General features: G+C 41.0%; 1 protein-coding gene across 2 annotated transcripts in view; it reads left to right on the top strand.

Annotated features, from left to right (window-relative positions):
- TMTC1 (transmembrane O-mannosyltransferase targeting cadherins 1) overlaps window positions 1–21,650 on the top strand; it is a 271,877-nt gene that overhangs the window by 222,815 nt on the left and 27,412 nt on the right. For both annotated transcript variants that reach the window (XM_082419615.1, XM_082419614.1), the window contains one exon: window positions 14,729–14,837. In XM_082419615.1, coding sequence (XP_082275741.1) covers window positions 14,729–14,837 — 109 coding nt within the window. The remainder of the gene's footprint in view (window positions 1–14,728; window positions 14,838–21,650) is intronic.

A 21,650-nucleotide genomic window follows, 5' to 3' on the forward strand; every position in this document is an offset into this window, starting at 1 on the left:
AAGAATAGGAACCAAGGTTAAGTGCCAGGTACAAAGTCACCCTTGTTTACCTTCTGCTCTTTCACATTAAACAGAGAGCAAAGTGGCTCCATCTGTGTAGATGAGTCTTAGAATCCAGTAGAATAAAATCATGATAGTAGCTAATATTTATGTAACATTTTCCAGTTTACAGACAAGTGGGTTTTATATCAATTATTTAATTTAATTTTTAAAACTATTGTGAGAGGCATTCTCATCCTCATCCCCATTTTACAGATGAAGAAACCAAGGTTTGGAGATTTCATGTGACCTTGGCCCAGGCTCTGCTGACCCAGGATTAATTGCCTGCCCTGTCCTATTCACTTTCCATTACCCATGCTGCCCAAATAACTCTCCAATCCAAAAATTACTTAATATTTAGCTATTAAATGGCATGTGATTTCCTTTTGGGAGGAAGGAACTTCCTGGTTTTTTTTATCAGGAAACAGTAAGGTTTGTTTCCATTATGTCCTTTAGTAGCAGAGAGAGGTGACCCGGAAAACAGCAGAACTGATCCACGTTTACTCCACGTTGGATCTGCTTCCCTTAATATAGTTCTGCTCTAACTGGCAATGGGTCAAAGGCATAAAGAGGATAAGAATATTTTAAATATGTTTTTATTTGATCCGTTTTACTATTTAAGTTTTATACCCTATCTATTTCTCGTTAGGCAGCTAACTTTTTAAAATTGTGGTTTTTTTTTTTTAACATCTTTATTGGAGTATAATTGCTTTACAATGGTGTGAAAATTGTGTTCTTTTTTGTAACCTAGAACTTCATGCTCCTTCTAAGAACCCAGGTGATCTCCTTAGATATGAGCAGTTTAGATTCCATCATCCCTGAGTGGAAGACACTATCACTTTTCCTCTTTTATAAATGAGAAAGTAAAATTTGGAGAAGGTAGGTTAGGTGCCAAGGTCCCTTAGTGAGGAAATAGAATTTGTGGGAATTGAACCTCAAACTTTCTGTCCATGTACCCTTGCCCTTAATCACTACACTCTACTGCCTCCTTGTGGCTCATCTCAAAACTGAGATACAGCCCAGAGCAGCCCTGCCCAATAGAAATACAATGAGAGCCAGAATCTATAATTTAAATTTTTCAGGTAGCCATATTTTAAAACATAAAAAGGTGAAATTAATATTAATAATATATTTTATTTAACCCCAGTATATTCAAAATATTATCATTTTAACATAATTAATATGAAAATTAATTTTTAAATTGAACATGTAAAAATATTAATGTGATAGTGTACCTTCTTTTTTATAATTAATATTTGAAATCCAGTGTATGTTTTACACATACAGCATACCTGAGACTAGTCATATTTCAAGTGTTCAATAGCCACATGTGGTTAGTGGCTGCTATATTGGACAGCACAGACCTTTATTAATGACCTTGACTTTGAGAGAAATGAGTTTTTGTCCAGACCAGAAACTCTAAATAACATGTGATTCTGTCAGAGCATCCCAGAAACCTTAGAGCACTAAGGACAAATTCCATTTGAATTCTTGGAGTTATATGACAGACAGCTTTAAACCTATTCACAGCAGTGCATGTCACTGACTCTTATCCAAATATATTTGACCTCTTTCATGACCATTTCCCCAGACTTTGGAGCTAATCTGTTATGATTCTGTACAGCACGTTTACAGTGTGACAGATTGATAACGAACAGCTTTCCATGCCAGCATTCTTAATTTATATTAATTATTGTTGGCTTTGCTTGGAACCTAAAATGTAAAAGAAAATAAGCAAGATTAGCATACAGTTTTTATGGATGAAAGAGCAGAAATCCCTGATGGCTCTAGAGAACATAATAGAATACTTTAATTCGGGGCATGGGAAAATGCTTCTGTGACAGCTTGGGTAAGACAGTATCTGGTATTTGCTACTGAAACAGAATATTTTCATTTTAAAGAATCGTATTGTCCCTCCCATTGCCAAAATTACCTTCTATTCACATAATAGGATATGGGTGTTACATGGGTGTTACAATAAATCTTATAATCAAAAGTCAGAAGAAAATGAAATAGAATTTCCAAAATTGAGCTATTTAGAAGATGAGTTTGATAACAATATACATTTTATTTTCTTCAGGCTAATCCTTTAGAAAATTGAATTTCTAAAGAATAAAAGGATGTGGAAAAAAGGGTAACCATTAGCTTTGAAATAAATTTCAATGTTTGGGATAAATTTCCTTATAGCTTTGGCATTAGCCACACTGCCTTTTATTTCATAAAAAGGAAGTTTTATACACTCAAGATAGCAGTTCTCCCCTTCTCTACCTTTTACCTGAAACCCCAGAGAATCCAAAATGCCAGCCGACTGGATAAAGAAAAACTTTTTGAGGTCCTTCTCACCACATTAGGATGTCAACTTTGGGTGGGCAACTTCTGCATCCACCTTTTGGAATAAAATCCTCCTCCCCACCCCCACTCCCATGGTGACCTGTTCACATCCAGGTTACCTCCAGTCTTACTTATCTGTAGTCTTAACCCCATTGCGATTTCTCCTCGGGGTCTTTATGTAGATCACACTTGTCTCTCTCCAGGTCTCCTTCTCCAGCTCCTTTGAAGCCCAATCCAGCAGCTCATTGCCACCATCTCCATCCTCATCAGGGCCATGTCACAGCCTTGGACATTCTCCTGTCGTCCTCAGGGACTCTGCAACCTTTAGTGAATTCGGTTGCATCCGTCACCCAGTTCCTCTGCTGCCTTCCCTCCAGGGCCTGCCACTTCTGCTCTACCTTGACCATTCACCGACATGGCCATGCCATGGGCTTTTTAATTACGCACACCTTTTCATTCTCTAGTGCCTGAATTCTGAAATGTTCCTCTTTGCCCTTCACTTATAACCTCTTCCCACCCTTCTTTTCCCCTTTCTGTCACTCCTTCTGACCCTTGGAAGGGGTTGTGGGATAACAACCTGCCACCTCCAAGCTCTCTCTGTGCTCACATTGTCTCTCCCTTTAAGACCTTGATGTTAACATGCCTCCCTTCCGGGACAAATGTTATTTCCCTCTTACTCCCTCATTCCTAGTGGCCCCGCTCTTTACCATTGTTAGAACCTCTGTTCTGATTTTTATGTTTATAATGTGTAATCCCATCTCTCATTTCTCTGATCTATTTCATTAATGTATGTGACATCAGCTTAGACTCACACCTTGACCATCATTTACTTGCTCAACTGTGCCTCCAACTCAAGGTACCCGCCCCCCCATTGCCTGCATTTTGTAGGCAGACCAATAGTTCTCAACTTTTTCTCGTTATCACTCCTCTCCCCACCCCGGGAACCATTTTAAGCCTTTTTCCCTAATCACTCCCTCCCCCAATTAAATAAATACTCAAGGACGAGATTAGTTAGGTACTGTCAAGCTTTGAGAGACTGAAGACCACTGTAATAACTAATTTTATTTTTATATGTAATCTAACATTATCTTTCACTGCACCACCCCCGCTCCAAGATGCAGTGTCTCTGTATGTCTGTCCTAGACCCTCATCCAGTCTCTCAAGTGTTGGAGGTAAAAAAACATACATCTGAGTTCGATGTGACCCTTACAAAACTCTGAAGACAGCATTGTGGGGGAAAAGCAGGATCAGGAGTTAGAGCTATTAGAAATTCATCCCTTATGGTCTTATAATAGCTCCCAAATATTTTCTGTTTTCCTAATGTAAGTATCCTTTGTTCCCCTCCTCAGTGCCTATGCACACACCCAGAAGAGGACATAATCCTTTACTTTTACTAAGAATATTCAAGTCATTTAAGGTTAATTTTTGCAGCTTCCCTTCTTCCTACTTCATTTCTTACATATTCACAGATGCCCTCTTCTTTTGTTCTTCCAAGGGAGGAAGGGTTGTCTTGCTTCCCTAATAAGCCTGGTGCTCACACCTGTGGTTATGTGGTTTTTTAAAACTGAGGCATGATTCAATGCAAAAGTGCACAATCTTTAGTGTTTGGTACAATGAGTTTTGGCAATTTTATATACTGTTGTAATTACCCCCAAAATAACATATAGAACATTTCACCCCAGAAAGACCCCTCATGCCTCTTTCCAGTAAATTTCTCCCTCCCCTGAGGCAATCATTGTTCAAATTTTTTCACCACAAACTAGTTTTAGCTTGTCATAGAACTTCATTTAAAGGTGAACATTTCATATATACTTTTTTGGCATCTGGATATTTTCATGCAGCATGATTTTTTTAAGTCTTATCCACGTTGTTGCATGTTACATGTTTTTTTTTAACTGACGAGTAGTATTTCATTGTATGAATATGCTGTAATTTGTTTATCCATTTTCCTGTGGGTGGATACTTGGTTTGTTTATAGGTTTGTATGTTTAGTATTCTGGGATAAATACCTAGGAATAGAATCGTGGGTAGATGTACCTTTAATGTTTTAAGAACCTGCCAAACAAACAGTTCTCCAAAGTAATTGTACCGCTTTTCACTCCAACAACACTGGCGAGAGATCTACTTGCTTAGCATCCTCACTAACATCTGGTGTCGTCAGTCTCTTTTATTTTAGCCATTAGTCATTAGTGTAAAATCCACATGTGTTCTTGATTCTCTTTCTCTTCCTTTCCCTGTCCATTATCATGGGCATTCTCTTAGGTCTTCAGATTCTTCCCATTCCACAGACTTCCACATGCCCCACATTCCCCTGGGGAACGTCTCTCTGTTCAGCTACTCCCTCAAGTGGTTCCCCTCACTCCTTCCTTTCTCTGATCAAATTGGTGAGAAGAACGTTTAGCACTTGGTGCTTCTCCTTCCCCCCACCTGTTCATTCAGCCTCTGGTGGAGCTGCTCTCTAAATATCAGCTGTGAATTCCAAAGGTTCTCTGGGCTCTCACTCCCCATGATTTCTCTGAAGTGAAGAATATGATCCTGTTGACCTCCCACTGTTTTTGAAGCTCTTTATTTCATTTTTGTATTATAACACATTATGTTTCTTTTCCATTTCCAATATCTACTCTTCTTCCACCCTCCCTCTGAATGTCATTGATTCTCCATCACATGCACACATACAGTCCAAACGTATGAACATTCAGGACTTCCCATAATCCTGCCACTTTCTTCCTTATTTTCTGCGGCTCCCCACACTGTATAAACCCAGACACCCAGCCAAACTGACCCCTGGTCACTGTTTGAGAAATAGAAACATTCAAACTACACTTGAGAGAATATTACAGAGGTTTTAAAGTAACAGCTCTTCTAGTTCACCCAAAATATTGTTTCATTTGCATTTCATCATCTTATATTCCATGTCTGTATAAAACTGAATTATCTAGGGAATGATGACAATGTTTACCTACTTCCTCAAGATTTGGGAGTTATTTGTATCTAAACAGATTAACAGGTTACGAATTATTAAAATATTTTTGTAAATAACTCTCCCCCACCAAAACTCTTCTCAGTCATGCTGTGTTTGCCAATGATTTGAGCATGAGTGAGTTGTTTTAAATCCATAGTGTGGTTTGCAAGGAAGAAGGCAGGGTCCCTTTTCTCAATCCTTGCTTTTGCTGTGATGGCTGCAATAAACACTCCTGAGGCCAGAAGACAGTTCTGCACAGGAAGTACTGTCAGGGAGAGCAAGCTTTAAAGGACCCCTGTTTTGTTTATACGCTCTTGAAGGCATTGGAAGGTCATCATTTTCTTTCCTTGCATAAATATTTCTGACAGAGGATAATTAAACAGACCAGACTGCTTTGTCAAGTATAGGAGTTTTCAGTGGTCTTTCCTGTCCCAAAAATCATTTTCCCACCCCTTTAACTCTCATAATCTTTCCTGGCCTCATTTGCAACCTAGTGCCCTTAAGCTCCTGTGCTGGGGAATGACTTGGAACAACTCTTGACTCATAGCTTAAAGAAGGTACAAATCAATTAAAAAAATACTAGAAATGCAGGTATTCACTGGAAATTTCTTCTTGCGTACATTGTCTTACTTTAGAGAACCAAGCACATCAACTTATTATCACAAACCCAGTAGGAGATCAACTTTGCCCTGACACAGAGGCTAAATTCAGAATATAAGTTGTTAGAGAGCCTCAAAAAACTTTCAAATCTAAAAATGCTCTGTGTAGACCAGGAGGAGAAATACCAAGGACAGAAAGAGAAATATGCATGTTGTCTGTGTCCCCTCTGGCTCACGCTTGCCTGTGGCCTGCGGGGGTCTGTCCCAGAAAGCACCTTGGAGAGGTGAAGGAGGCTTTAAGGCTCCCTCCCTTCTTGCTGACTCCTTACTAATTCTGCCAACCTCCCTCCGTCGTACAGGGCCCACCCTGGTGCTTTCCTGTGGTGCCACCACCACAGGGCTGTCTGCCCTCAACCTTTCTGCCACCTCTCCTCCTCCAAGTGAAAAGGACAGTAACACTTGAATGACAAATTACAAAGCACCTCCTCACGTCTCATGAACCTGCCCACTGAGGGTTTGTGGAGGGCAGGCACCTTCACTCCCCTGTTACAGATCCGGGGACGGTGAGGGAGGTCATGTGACACGAGCTGTGAAGTGGGACCTCCAGAGCCAGCCATTCGGTTACATCACCCGGCGGCGCTGACCGTCTCCCCATGCTGCCCTCAGGACTAGGAGTTGTGGAGCTCAGTGAGTTTGGATCTCAGCTCTACCACATAGCAGTGTGTGACCTTGGGAAAACAATTTGATCTTGCAATGGCTCCAATCACTCACTTATAAAGTAAAAATAATACTAGGAACCAGGTCCTTCATGAATCCTAAACAGGAGAATGCGTGTAAGTACTTAACGCAGGACCTAGCCCCCAATAAAGATGAAATAAGCCTTAGTTATTATTAATTATTACTAGCCCAGGGATATAATTCCTCACTTCAATTTGAAGCTCATCTTTTTTTTCTTTTTTTTTTTTTAAAGATTACTGGCAACCTTTTGGTTTTTTTTTTTTTTTCTTTTTAATTTTATTTATTTATTTATTTATGGCTGTGTTGGGTCTTCATTTCTGTGTGAGGGCTTTCTCTAGTTGTGGCAAGTGGGGGCCACTCTTCATCACAGTGCACGGGCCTCTCACTATCGCGGCCTCTCTTGTTGCGGAGCACAGGCTCCAGACGCGCAGGCTCAGTAATTGTGGCTCACGGGCCCAGCTGCTCCGTGGCATGTGGGATCTTCCCAGACCAGGGCTGGAACCCATGTCCCCTGCATCGGCAGGCAGATTCCTAACCACTGCGCCACCAGGGAAGCCCCGAAGCTCATCTTCTTAGTATAAAATTAATAATACATCAGAAGGAGGTAACACATTTTCTATTCCTGCTATTGAACAGCTTCAGGCAATATTCAACCTCCTTGAGACTCAGTTTCCTTCTCTTCAGAATAAGAGATGGGACCAGGTGATTCTGTAAAGCTGTCTAGCTGCAGGAATCTATGGTTTTAACCATGACTCCAAGTTTCTAATCTCTTTACTGAAATGTAAATGGAAGATCAGAAAGGAATTTGGAAGTCCCTTTTCTTTTCAGAAGCAATACTACCTTGGAGCAGCATCCTGCCTTTGCTGAGAAATCAGTGAGGCTTCAGGTAGAAAATCCAGATGAGAATCCAGCTAGAGAGGGGGAGGAGCCCAGGGAGCTACCAGGGACTGCATCGTCCCATGCACACGATGCTCTGCTAAGCACGATGCCCTTGCGCATTTATCCCACAATTACAGGAGCCTGGAGAGATTAATGTGCACCTTTCACAGAGTCGGCCACTGAGGCTCATGGAGGTGGAACATCTAACCCCAGTCATACAGCTGGTGAGGGCAGAGCTGGGATTTAGACAGCAACCTGCCTGAGCCAAAACCAGGGACGTGCATTCCACTGCATCATCAAAATGACTCTTTATCTGCGGGGGTAGGTGAATCCTGGCTAAACCGGGCTAGTCGCAGCTGCCTTCTCTTCCAGGTCCCAACCTGGGGACATTGTTTCTACGCTTTCCTTCAAATCACGGAAGAGCTTGGCATAAATATTTTGTGTGCTTTGAAGAGATGCTGGCTTGGGACTCGTCCCCCCACCCCTCCCAGCCCACCTCCATGCACACGTGGTGCAGGAGCAAGGCCATCGGGGGGCAGGCGTTCTGCTGCCGGGGTCCAGGGCAGGGACCTCACCGGGCAGATGAAGACCTCAAGAGCCAAAGGAGCAAGGGAGGAGGGGGCTCAGGAAGAACCTTTCCTCAGGACCTACTCCGTGCCAGCCCCTGTGTGAGGTCTTTGTGCGAGCTCTGTCTCCGTGCCTGCAGCTGTGTGACGAGACAGCGTCAGAACTGTCCATCATTCCCTTCCTCAGCTTTCAGCTGGGGAGAGAGGTGTTAAAGGCCACGCACACCACACAGGGCGGGGCGGGCACCCGACTGCCTCCCATTGTGGCTATGGTGAGTGACCTGACTCGTCCTGCAAACCCACTGCGAGGGGGAGGGGGGATTGCAGGGGATCTACTCATAATTCTAACTATAGTGAGTGTGGCTTTGCGGTCTTCACCACCACTTAACATGAACCTGTCCTCCAGACAGTTCTCCTATGTGGCTTCCATAAAGAATCAAGCAGAAACACTAGGGCAAGGGCCTGTAAACTAGATTTCCATTGCATCGCCCAGTAAACTAGAACATAAAAGAGGCTACTCAGGGTAGGATCCAATTTTCTTCTTTTCCTTCTACTAGGAAAGACAGCAGAGCCACAGAAAAACATGCACTCTGAAAAGATAGCCTTAGTCAGACATTCATAATTTAACTTTCACAATTCAGTTTTTTCAGAGGAGCTGGTAAAATCTATCAGCACCCCCTTCCCCCCTCCCCCCAAATCACAGTCTTTTCCCTTTGTGAGAGACGTCATTTCTGGATCCAACAACAACAAAACACCCCAACAAAGGAATGGTAGTTAAGAGACTGCCCGACATTCCAAGTTCACACTGTGGTTAATAGGAAATTTTACTGCTGCCAAGGGGATTGCCAAATCCATTTATTTCTGTTATTGCATTTCCCAGATTCTCCCAAAATGTCAATACTCTTTCAAAGCAAGAATCTGCTTTCAGTTTAAATGAATGTGTCATGAGATTCTACATAGGAATCCAAAAAGTTTTCTAAACTGACAAACTTAACAGGTCCTTAATTACTAAAAGAAAATGTGCTGAATTTTCTAAAAGTTGCTTTTAGAAAATTTGCTTTTTCTAACTATCTGTCACTGAGACCAAGCCAGGAAAGTGAGATGAGGCAAATGTTGTTACTTAACACATGAGAAAAACAGCCCCACTGCTGTATAACCAAAGGGAAAATTCCCTGGGAAACTACAAATGTTGAATGGCGAAATTTGCATATTATGAACAAGATCTAATTTCTACTTAATGCTTCTCTTATGAACTCAATGAGGAAGATGTTATTGATCCCAGGGACCCCTTCTCAGGAAATTTAGCCTTTTGGAAATTCCTGGGGGAGACTTAAGGGAGCGGAGTTTTGCTTGCAGAATATTAGGAGATTTTTACTTCTGTTGATGCCCATATGGCTAAAACACCGGCACCAAGACTTGGATGCACAAAAGCGGACATTCGCCACAGAGCTTCTACGAGAGAGAAAACTGCCTCTTCCAATTCCAGCGTCACCCTCCAGGCACCTCCACTTCAGCCTCCCCACATCACCTGGCATCCAGAGGTATCGCCCATCTGGGCAAATCAACCGGCCACTGTGACCCTTCTCTTTGCCTCCGATTGTTCCAGAAAGTCTTCTTTCTCCTTCTTTTACCTTTCCTCATCCTGTTACATTTTAGCCTTATATCAAGGATCAACTGATTAGGCAGACCCCACATAGTAACCAGGGCAGAGTTTCTAAAGCATAGGCTGAAGACCACCCTCACCAGAATCACCTGAGATGCTCTTTAAGAATAATGATTCCTTGGCCCTACCTCAGACCTACTGAATCTTATGAGGCCTGGGATCCTACATTTTATCAAACACTGAATGATTCTTAAGCACTAAAATTTGAGAACAGTTGATCTAAGGAAAAAGTGAAGATAGAATATTTTAGGTCATGGAGGATTGTCGATCATCAGCTGGTGACTTTCTTTGGCAGATGAAGACATTCAGGATGCAGACAGGCAATAAATATTTCCTAACCCAGGAGCGCTTCACTCCTCCCTGCTTCTCCCACCTACCCAGGGATCTCTAATAGTTCCATCAGTGCCTGCTGAACCCTTCACAGAAGCTCAGACAGGCCTCAGTGTCCTGAGTGTGACATGAGTTTCCAGAGGATCTCAGAGTGTTCCTTTCTGTGACTCCAGACAAAAGGTGTGCCCGTGGCTAATTGGACAGGGGATGTACCGAGGCATCATTTTGTCAATTTATTCACTTGTTATGAGCTACATACTTCAAGCTTTTTCTCTGGAATTCAGAAAAACAACCTGTGGACTTGGTTACCTGTATCACATGCTTGGTGAATTCAGAGGAAGATGTTATTTTCATATTTTCCCCCTTTTGAATTGACTTGTCAATTCAGTCTAAATGGCTAACAGAGTATTCCTATATAGAGGGGGCTTACCTTGATAATGGGCTTTGGATTTCGCTAAATTGCCTGTTATAGAGCCAAAAAGAATGCATTAGGGAGTTTTAATACTGTTTAATGCTGGCCCAGGGGTGATCTGTACTGTCAGAATACATAGGTAATTCCCATTATTAAGAATTTTGTAAAGTCTATTTGAAATTTTCTGCCTCTCTTGTTATTCCTTTTTACATGGAAATAACTGCTTAAAACTTTCTTTTCTAAGACGCTTTCCTGGCGTGGCTGAAAAAGAGGTTCAAAATTACCCCTAATTCTTTCTTGCTTAAATATTCACCTTTAGCCGTCAACTCTGCAAAATGAAGACCTACTCCTTTGTGTGGCTCTAATAGCAGCTGAGTGGATTCTGAAATATCAGTCTGCCATTTAGGCCTCCTCAGCTTGACATTTGCCTTAGAATGAGGTTTTTAGAGGTTTTGACTCTGCTTATTACTGGGTTATTTTACATTTAGTGGAGTGCTATTCAGTTGTGTATTTAATGATGATTTTTACACCCAAAATCCATTATGGTATAAGCCCAGACACAGGAAAAATCACTCTAACATCTAACTTAAATTTCTCATGAATAGTTTGAAATGTGAAAGTATTGATATTTACTTTAGAAGGAATTTCAAAAACACCACATTTTTAAAAGTGTGTGTGTGAGGGGGAGGTGACTTCCCTGGTGGCTCAGTGGTTAAGAATCTGCCTGCCAATGCAGGGGACACGGGTTCGAGCCCTGGTCCGGGAAGATCCCACATGCCGTGGAGCAACTAAGCCCGTGCACCACAACTACTGAGCCTGTGCTCTAGAGCCCCTGAGCCACAACTACTGAAGCCCACGCGCCTAGAGCCCATGCACCGCACCAAAGAGTAGCCCCCTCTCGCCGCAACTAGAGAAAGCCTGCGCACAACAACGAAGACCCAACGCAGCCAAAAATAAATAAATTTATTTTTTTTAAAAAGTATATCAGTCAATCAGTCCCTCAAGAGATTAATAGAGGTACAGTTTTTCATAAAGAATTCGAGTTCCCTGTATATAACTTTGATGCTAACTTTTCCAATATGTCACATGAATTGAATGGACAACCTCAACTATTTAGATTCACTCACTGTAGTAAGTGGTAATTAACCTCACTGAGTTTATATATGGAAGATTAAGCTGTCATTCTAACTGATGTGAGTCATAACAAATGAAAATCATTAACTCTTTGCTATCAAATTGTTGTGGCTTTTTCTCTGCTGATTTTGAAGAATATCCAAGCTGAATTATGTCCTGAGGGGCTTAATTTTCAGACTCAGTTTCCTAAATCTATATCTTCCTTTGGATTTTGGGAAAATTTCCAAATTAATGTTAATAAAGATTACAAAATCCTTGGAGGAAGACTTCTTCTAACCATGAAACCAATAGTTAAATTACCAGGATTAAAAGTAAGTTTTCATAAAAATAGAACTACCATATGACCCAGCAATCTCACTACTGGGCATATACCATGAGAAAACCATAATTCAAAAAGAGACATGTACCACAATGTACATTGCAGCACTATTTACAATAGCCAGCACATGGAGGCAACCTAAGTGTCCATCGAAAGATGAATGGATAAAGAAGATGTGGCACATATATACAATGGAATATTTCTCAGCCATAAAAAGAAAGGAAATTGAGTTATTTGTAGTGAAGTGGATGGACCTAGAGTCTGTCATACAGAGTGAAGTAAGTCAGAACGAGAAAAACAAATACAAATACTATATATGTATGCTAACACATATATAGGGAATCTAAAAAAAAAAAAATGGTTCTTATGAACCTAGGGGCAGGACAGGAATAAAGACGCAGATGTAGAGAATGGACTTGAGGACGTGGGGAGTTGGGGGAAGGGTAAGCTGAGACAAAGTGAGAGAGTGGCATGGACATATATACACTACCAAATGTAAAAGAGATAGCTAGTGGGAAGCAACTGCATAGCACACGGAGATCAGCTCGGTGCTTTGCGACGACCTAGAGGGGTGGGATAGGGAGGGTGGGAGGGAGGCACAAGAGGGAGGGGATATGGGGATATATGTATACTTATAGCTGATTCACTTTGTTATACAGCAGAAACTAACACAACATTGTAAAGCAATTACAAGATGTTAAAAAAAAAGGCGTTTTCATTTAAAAACATGTGCCCATGGAAGAATTACTTCAAGGTATATTTTAGAAACCCAAGCATGTGTAAACATAGTGGTCTTCCATAGGGTCTTACAAACACTCTGAATGTTTGTCAACTAAATGAATGAATTGACAAGAAAGCAGCACTAAGAGAGCTATAATGCCAGTTTCTTATAACCACGCAACTTTAAAGCCACATCCCAAAGATGAGCCACTTAAGGACACAGGTGTTACACCTTGATATCAAGGGCAGGACTATGCATCGAGAGGAGCCGAGTTTGCATTAGTTAGACCCCATTAAGGAGAGGGTAGTGTGGACAGCCACCTCCCCTGGGAAATAGCTAACGCAATGACAAATGTTTTCACGTTTGCTACATTGAGTAGTGTATTGAGTGCAAGAGAGACATTGAATGCAATGTCTCTGCTGGAAACATGACTTTTTTTTCAAGGTCTGTGATAGGAGACTGTCTTCTACATAAAATCGTCTTGTAACATGTTGCTTCTAGTACTTGGAACTCAAACATATGGAGTCAATACTAGTTTTCCCCTATAGATCTTCATCCTGTAGAGCCTGAAGCCCTACATAGGGGTTCTATAGCAGGAGCTACTCTCAGCTGCCTTTGATAATTCAGGGAGCCATGCTGCTAAAATCTCAATGTGAGTACAAATTACCTGAGAATCTTTTTAACATTCAGGGTCTGATTCTTTAGGTCCAGATGGGGCCTGAGACTCTGTACTGCTAACCAGCTCCTAGGTGACGTTGATGATACTGGTCCATGGTTCACACTTTGGGCCTCAAGCTCATAGGAGGTGGATTTCTAAGCAGTTAGAATAAGCAAGTATAGTGTGATGGAAGAGCACCAGATCTTGACTCAGAACACTAGTTATGTGAACATGATGAGTCACTTGACTTTTCTGAATCCAAATTTTTCTCATTAGAAAAATGAGTATAATAGGACAGTAATACCTGCTACATGGGATTGTTGTGAGATTTAAATTAATGATGTTATGTGAAAATTGACCAGAGCATTTGGTACATATTCATTGTTGAATAAATGATTGTTGACCCTACGTAGTAAAAACATAAGCACACAATTCAGTATTGGTAGCTCATAAAGTTGGGGGACCCTTAGGCTGTGTGCCCTCCATAGTTCCGGTGGTTCTATTCTTCATTCCACCTCTTTTGCCAATTACAATGTCTAGCATTTAGCAAGTGGTCAGTGTTTGTGGAATTGTACTGATGGCAAAGTAGATCACTGCCAGCATACATTTTTGGCTTCGGGGATACTGATATCAGGCTAATGACCCAGTGTTTCCCCATGGCACTAACAGGAAAGAGAACTTTTGCCCAAAATAGTGGTAACAACTTTGAAGCCTTGAGTTCTCTTTAAATCAAAAATGTAATCACTGGAAGAAGACTAAAATGAAGAAGATCATCAGCCCAATTTTCAATAAAAATATGAGGATAAAAGAGCTGATCATTCTTTGCCAGCCAGTAGTCACAGTATCTTCTAATTTCACAAATTATGTGTAAAAGGTATCTCTCTTGATATAAAAGCAAAGATGAACGTGGGCAGTTTGGCTGGCTTGTTGCTGATAGGTGGCTCAGCCCCCGTTAGGAGCCCAGCCTGCAGTGGTGCAGTTAGTACTGCAGGGGTTCAAACCATCCTCCACATCGTTGAAAACTGGCTCCCATGCCACCCAGGTCATGTGCCCAAAATTGCTCCTCTGAAGGTCAAACTTTCTGCTTAATAAACTTGTACATTTTTAAATAAAACTCTCAAGAACACACAGCGAGAAATGGAAGGTAGAGAAATCAGTGAATAACCTGCAGTGTCATTTATATCTTAACATCTCTTTCCATTGAGAATTCAGAGACAGAAACTTATTAGCACCTGGAGGAAGTCTAATGTAATTCATTTGCAGTAAAATCAGAGTGAATCCGTTAATCTTTGCTAAAAGAAATGAGATTTTCAAGTCTAATCAGAGGATTAAAGTTTTATTAAAAGGTATTCTTTTTTACCCTCTTATAACCTATAGGTCTCAGGAGAAAAAGGAAGAGGCTATCACCTTACTGAAAGATTCCATTAAATATGGTCCCGAGTTTGCAGATGCATATTCAAGCTTAGCTTCATTACTGGCTGAGCAGGTAATTGTTCCCATTTAGTTTCACATAATATTTTTAAATGTTTCTGTTGAATGTATAAATTAATATTACACAGATTTTTATATATATCATTTAACTTGTAAGCTCATATTAGACAACTGATCTCTATGTCAGTTTTCTTCTTGATAGAAATTACAAACCTAGTTTTCTCACTCCAATATTCTTTGTGTATGTAGGTGACCTCTAGACAAAGATGGTCCATTATATAGGCCATTGCTATATTCTCCATCACTTTGGGACAAAATCTATCAAGAACAATACATGGTATTTGCTGGTTTTATTACTACTCACTTATATTTTTCTGGGGAATTGTTAATGGACTAAGATCTCTGAACTCAATATGGAACCAATTACCAATAGTCTTATAGATCCTATGTCTTATAACTGTTAGAAGATCACAGAGTCTTGTAGGACAGGCTCCTAAGAGAGAACATTTCTCACGGCGTAAAGCAGAGGGGTATTTTGATCCCCCCTCCTTCTTCTCACTGTATCTAAACCATTTGATCCCATTTTTGGTGTCCTGGATGCATGCCCCCTGCTGTGGGGAAAACAAATATAAGTTGTCTTCTCTAAATTGATGATATAGTTTTGTTGACACACATAAGTGCCCTCAATAGAAGGTAGATTCTGCTATCACACAATTGCCAGATTGTCTTTAAAATTAAACTTAGCACCTTTAAAAGATGCCCTGCTGCATTGGCTTAAATATAATGAATGACTTGATGCTGCATGTCAGGTACAGAGGGGCGCAATTTGTGTTTCAAAAACTTTGGAGGTTTCACCCAGAAGCAAAATTAGGACACTCAATGAATATTTAAGTGTCAGAAATGATAAGCCTAGTTGTCTTGCTCTAATATTCTCCATATAGTATAGGTGGGCTTTAGACAAAAGCCTGTGTCTGTAGTGGATGATTTTAATACATGTTTTAGCACAGTGTTTAAGCTGAAATGATGGTCGTTGTGTTCTATGGTATACACGGTAGTCCTCAGCTGCCTTTGGCTTGTGTTGAAGCAGACACAGTGGGAGTTTCCTGAAGAAAAGATTGATTCCATCATTATTCCCTTTTCTCACCTCATCCTGGCTCCTTCATTTTCATAGGAAGACCCTCCCTGCCTCTGCCTGGTTGAGTGTCTTGCAGCTACTCAGACAAGCCACACACAAAGTTAGGGCCTTTGCACTCACTGTGCCTTTTGCCTACAACACTGTTCTGCCAGACATCTTAGAGTTCCTTCCTCATCTCATGCTGGTTTCTGCCCACATCGTTCCGTATCAGGGGGCTGTCTGTGATTACCCTTTCAAAATAACTCCCTCACTGCCCCACATGTTTCTCTGTCACCTGGCCCTGGCTGATTTCTCCCCAGAGCATTTATCACCGTCTAACATACATCTATTTGTCTGTGATCTTTCTCCCACCACTAGAATATTTCCGTGAGCCAATCTCCATGAGAATGGCTGTCTCTTTTACTCAAGGCTTTTCCCCTATGTCTGTCACGTTGTATGCAAGCAGTAAATACTGAGTGAATAAATGAATGGATATGAACTGAAGACCATGTAGCTCCTCCAATCCAGTACATGATCTAGATTTTACTCATATTTGAAGCAGGGCTGGGCATGTGGGCCACCATGCTGTTTCATAATGGAACTGTGCCGCACGTCATGCCCTTGTCCTTCACTGAGAGACAGTGTGAAGACAGCTAGGTGAAACTACTCCTTCTAACTGCAGGGTTGGGCGGGGTTGAGGCCAACACCTGTTAGATGGTTCACTGGCTTCTGAAGGAGGACTCGAGGGAGAAATTTCTCTCATGTCTCAGTATTAGGAACGGCCAGCCTTCTCCTGAATTACACGTTTTTTGCTTTATTTTTAATCTAATGCATGAAGGATCTTCCAAATGCTAAGAAAATCAGTTCTACTTTCGTCCCCCTTGGGCCCACCTCCGACTAACCGCCATCTGGACGGGATAGGCTGCTTTTCTGTGTGCGCTGCTTGTACTCGGTTTATCATTTTTCTTAATAATTTATTTTATTCAGTTTGTGTTCTATATTTTTGAAAGCTGCCTCAATTTCTCTGTAAGTGAATACATAAAGCATTGCATTGATTTCCCAGTCATATCTTTTTTCACAACTTGGCAGGACAGATAGTAAACACTGAAGCGCTCTTCTTGATGCACATTACCCTGAAGGTAAATGACAGAGTCACTCACCTAATACCAGTGATGACACGGTGTGTTGTTTTGGGGGAGCTCTTTACAGACATTCACACAGTTCCATCTTCCTATAGTGCCGTCTTTTCTTTCTCTCCTTCTAAATCATCCTCATATTTCAAGATTCAGTTCAACTTTCACGTCCTCCCCCAGCACTCATCCACCTCCCCATCGCACGGGAGTTAGATTTTCCTCAGAGCTCCTATGACATCTTTGGGAACATGCATCAACTCACAAACCAATCATATATTTTTATTTCTTGAATTAACATCTGAACTATAGTTTAAACAGTTTGTCAGGTTTATTTTTCCTCACAAGACTGCAAGTTTCATTAAGAAAAGCCTTGTTTTCCTTGTATGCCTGTTCCTTCTCTAGGGCTCTGGGTGCTTCACTGTATATAGCAGGCGGGCATTCATACAGCATCTCAGGACTTAATGCACTCTGGAGGTCAGTTCCCCTGTGCTGTGCTATTACGAGCGTTTGACAGTGAACAGGGCGGCAGCCTGGTTGTAGACCCCACTTCATAGTACAGACCCCACTTCCTCGCCTGTACAGACTCTGATGAGGAGAGCTTTACCTCTCTGAGCCTCAGTTTCCAAATCTGAAAATTGATAACTATTCTAAATTATCTTTACTAGCTCATGGATCTAACATTTTAAGAGTGTCTAAAACTACCCCTGTAACACCAAGTGCTAATGAATATTTTCATGAATAACTTAAGGCTCCACTTTAATTAGTGCTATTGTTTCTATACAAATAAAGCATTAACATGTTAATATTGTGAAAAGCAATTTGTTTTAGTAAATACTGTATCGAAAAGTTTTAAGTTGTATTCCTTTTCTAAATTGATGAACTCCAAGTTCATGAACAGTTACTTTTTTTTGTTTAATTAATTAATTTATTTATTTTTGGCTGCTTGGGGTCTTCATTGCTGAGCGCGGGCTTTTCTCTAGTTGCAACGCCCAGGCTTCTGATTGCGGTGGCTTCTCTTGTTGAGGAGCACGGGCTCTAGGTGCGCGGGCTTCAGTAGTTATGGCACACAGGCTCAGTAGTTGTGGCTCGTGGGCTCTAGAGCGCAGGCTCAGTAGTTGTGGTGCACGGGCTTAGCTGCTCCGTGGCATGTGGGATCTTCCCGGACCAGGGCTCGAACCCGTGTCCCGTGCATTGGCAGATGGATTCTTAACCACTGCGCCACCAGGGAAGCCCTAAAACAATACTTTGAATCATTTCCTAATGATAGATTCCTAGAAGTTGAATTCCCATATCAAAGAGTATCAGCATTTCATGACTTTTGAGATGTATTACTAAACTGCTTTCTAAAAGAGTGGTATCAATATGCTGTGCCACCAGCAGTGTGCAGCCTCTAAGTCTTGAATGTTAGTGGAACATTTAAATGGAAATAGCATGTGGATACATGGCAGTGGGAGAGATCAGGGCTAAAGATAGATTTAGGACTTCAAATAAATGAGTCCATATTATGAGTAGGTAATTCCTCCGAGGGGAATATGAAGAGTAGTGTGTGGGGGGGGAAACCTTAAAGAATTTTTAACCTTCTCATTTTGTAGATAAAAATATGAGGTGCACAGAATTAAGTGCTGCTCAAGGCCATACAAATAACTAGTGTCAGGACCAAGACTGGAGCCTGGTAACTCAATTCCTTCCCCACTGCTCTTTCACTGTATGATGCTGGGGTCCCATGATTGGACTGTGGTAATGGGCTGTAGTTAATGAGGTTAGGTATACAAGGGGCCAGGTGGGAGGGGGGAAGAAAAATGATAGAGGAAACCTAGTAGCATGAGTTGCCATAGATGTTAGATACTTAAAAGGATCCAGAATAAATGTGCCCCTCTGTGTCTACTGCAGCATAGAAGTCAAGAAAACAGGACAGAAAATAAGCTCTTAGATTTGAAGTCTGGATGGTCTCCGGCTTACTAGCCTTTTTTGGTTTTCTATTAGCATTCAGAGCTGGCTGTACTCCAGCTTCACAGATAGGATTGTAAACATTTACAAGCCCACCATCATTTTTAACCAGCCTACTCTTGCCATAGATTATATAGCTTGCATTACACTAGCAGTACAGGAAATGAAGTTAACATAATGACTTGATCCATTGTAAATTATTGCTAGCCCCAGGTTTATAGCCTATTCAAAAACTCAATTAATTAATTTGATAACACTTAAAATATTTTTCTTTTATATATTTTGGGATATGACTTCACCTGACACAAGAATGAAAAGAAAATTGGAACAGTAAAATATAAGTTAGAAGTATAGATCAAAAATAAGAGCGGTCCAGGGTCAGTTTCTCTTCTTTGACAAGTGCCATCTTTTGGGTAGATTCAGGCACATATACCATTGCATGTGTGGTCAGGTCACCTTAAGCTGAACCCTACCTTAATAATTTATTGATTTAATTATTCAGCACATATTTATTGAACATTTAGGTATCACCAAGTATTAGAAATTGCTGAAGTAGCAAGGTATGGGCCTCAACTCATGGAACTTAGAGTCTAAAAGGTAAGGATACTCTTAAGCGAAGAATTACCACCCTTTCCCCAATGTCTAACCGAGTTGTGACAAATGGGCAAAGAGAGAATAGAGTACCAGTGAGAATGTTATAGAGACCTAACCTAATACAGGGAGCAGTGAGCGCTGGCCAAAGAGTGATATTTAGTCTGATACCTTAAGAACTTATAGATATCAACAAGATTAAAATTATTAGGTAAAGCTTTCTGGCTACAGGAATTAGACCACCTGAGGGCTGTGGGGTGGGGAGCACTACGATCCCTTCTTATGGGAGGAAAGTCATGTGCCTGAAAGTGCAGAGAATGAAGACAAAAGGGCATGAGAAGAGTTTGGAGATAGAGAAAGCTGCAATTCTATGTAAATTTAGCTTCCCCTCACTCTTCCTGGTCTCTTGACAATGTGACACAGCTGTGGTCGCTTACACTTGTCATAGTTTTTCTCTTTAGCTTTTATTTTATGATTCTTGGCATTTCCTCTTTAAAGTGATCATTTCTTTCTTCTTAAATTGTCACAGGGTGATATTGATCACAGTCTGCTGGGCGATGAGAAAATTCAGGATTAGAAATACCTAACATGTCCTTGGTGAGGAGGAATGCCAAGTTAATTGATTCATTTCAGTTGAATGAGAAAGAGAATTAGACGTCAAATGTTGGCCGCGTGTTTCTTGTAAACGTCCATGTCAATGACTGATGGGGGAAGAACTGTTTTGTAAGGAAAGTAAAAGCAAAGGAAAGGGTGAGAAAGCAGGCATCTTTGCTTTATGTTTTGAGCTGCTGTGTCTTAAAGAGTTGCTTGGCGAAGTCATTGACATGAGTTTAAACATCCAGTGGTCCTACACTTCCCAGGTTTGTAATAGTCATTTGGCTAATGGGGAGATACACGATAGCTCTGTGTGATCGTATCATTGGCCAGAGTGAAAGTACTTCTGGAAAGCAGCTCAGACGCATGGCCATGATGTCAGAGCATAACCTTCCAGCCCCATCTCTGTAGGTCTTTCACCACTTTGGAACATCACACCCTATATCTGCCATACAGTAAGAACATACGTTACAGGCCATTCATTACGCCAGTGGTTCACAAACAGTTGACTGGGGACGCCTGAGGTCCAAGAAGGCCTGTGCAGTTTTTATAATACTAACAAGTAATTTGCCTTTTTTTACTCTCATTCTCTTCCCAGTGTACAGTAGTTCTTTAGAGGCTACATGATATATTCACAGTCATGAAAAGAGTATGAAAATATTCTCCCCTTTCCAACTAAATGTCTGTGTGAGACCAGGTTTCTTCACATACTTCAACTAAAAAACATATAGAAACAGATTAGTACAAAAATAGATACAAGAACCCAGCTGTCTTCTATCAAGCCAGACATTTAAAAGTCTTGGAAAAATAGAAAATAATGCCACTATTCTCACTAATTTTTTTGGCTTTGGAAAATACAGTTATTTTCTTATAAATGTGTTATGTTTGTTTATTATTTTAAATAAATAATACATATTAGTTTATTTATTAGTTTATTAAATAAAAATTTCTCAGCTTCATTTCTGTTGTGGTACACATTGATAGATGTAGACCACATAAACAAAGCTCTCTGGGGTCGTCAGTACATTTTAGAGCGCAAACCAGGAAGTTTGAAGATTGCTGCATTGTGCCCATGTCCCTTTGTCATCCTGGCTGCTGCAACTTGAACTATAAGAAATCTTTTCCAAGTGTATCAGTTGGCCCAAGAGAATAAATGACAGTCAAACGTCCTTTTTCAGATCTACTTTTCACTTTCTCTTCCTTGAGGTAGAAAACATGCCATGTCGGTAATTACAGCATGTAAAACATGGAGATGTTGATGGTGTTTTCTCTATCCCGTGAGGCCCATTTCATTTCCACCCCACTGAAAATGCTTTTGAGCCTTGGAGAGGAGCCCACGGCTGCATGCTGCCCCTTTTTAACCATTGCCCTCGAAGGCCGATTTCATGCTGAGGCAGCGGTTGCTTGGGGACTCTGGTGACGGTATTATTTGTCAGAACCGTTCTCTGGGTCACAAGCATTTTTAATTAAAGTTGTCCTATAAATAGCT

The sequence above is a fragment of the Balaenoptera physalus genome (genome assembly GCF_965194825.1).
Source record: "Balaenoptera physalus genome assembly, chromosome: 13".
Lineage (NCBI taxonomy): Eukaryota > Metazoa > Chordata > Mammalia > Artiodactyla > Balaenopteridae > Balaenoptera > Balaenoptera physalus.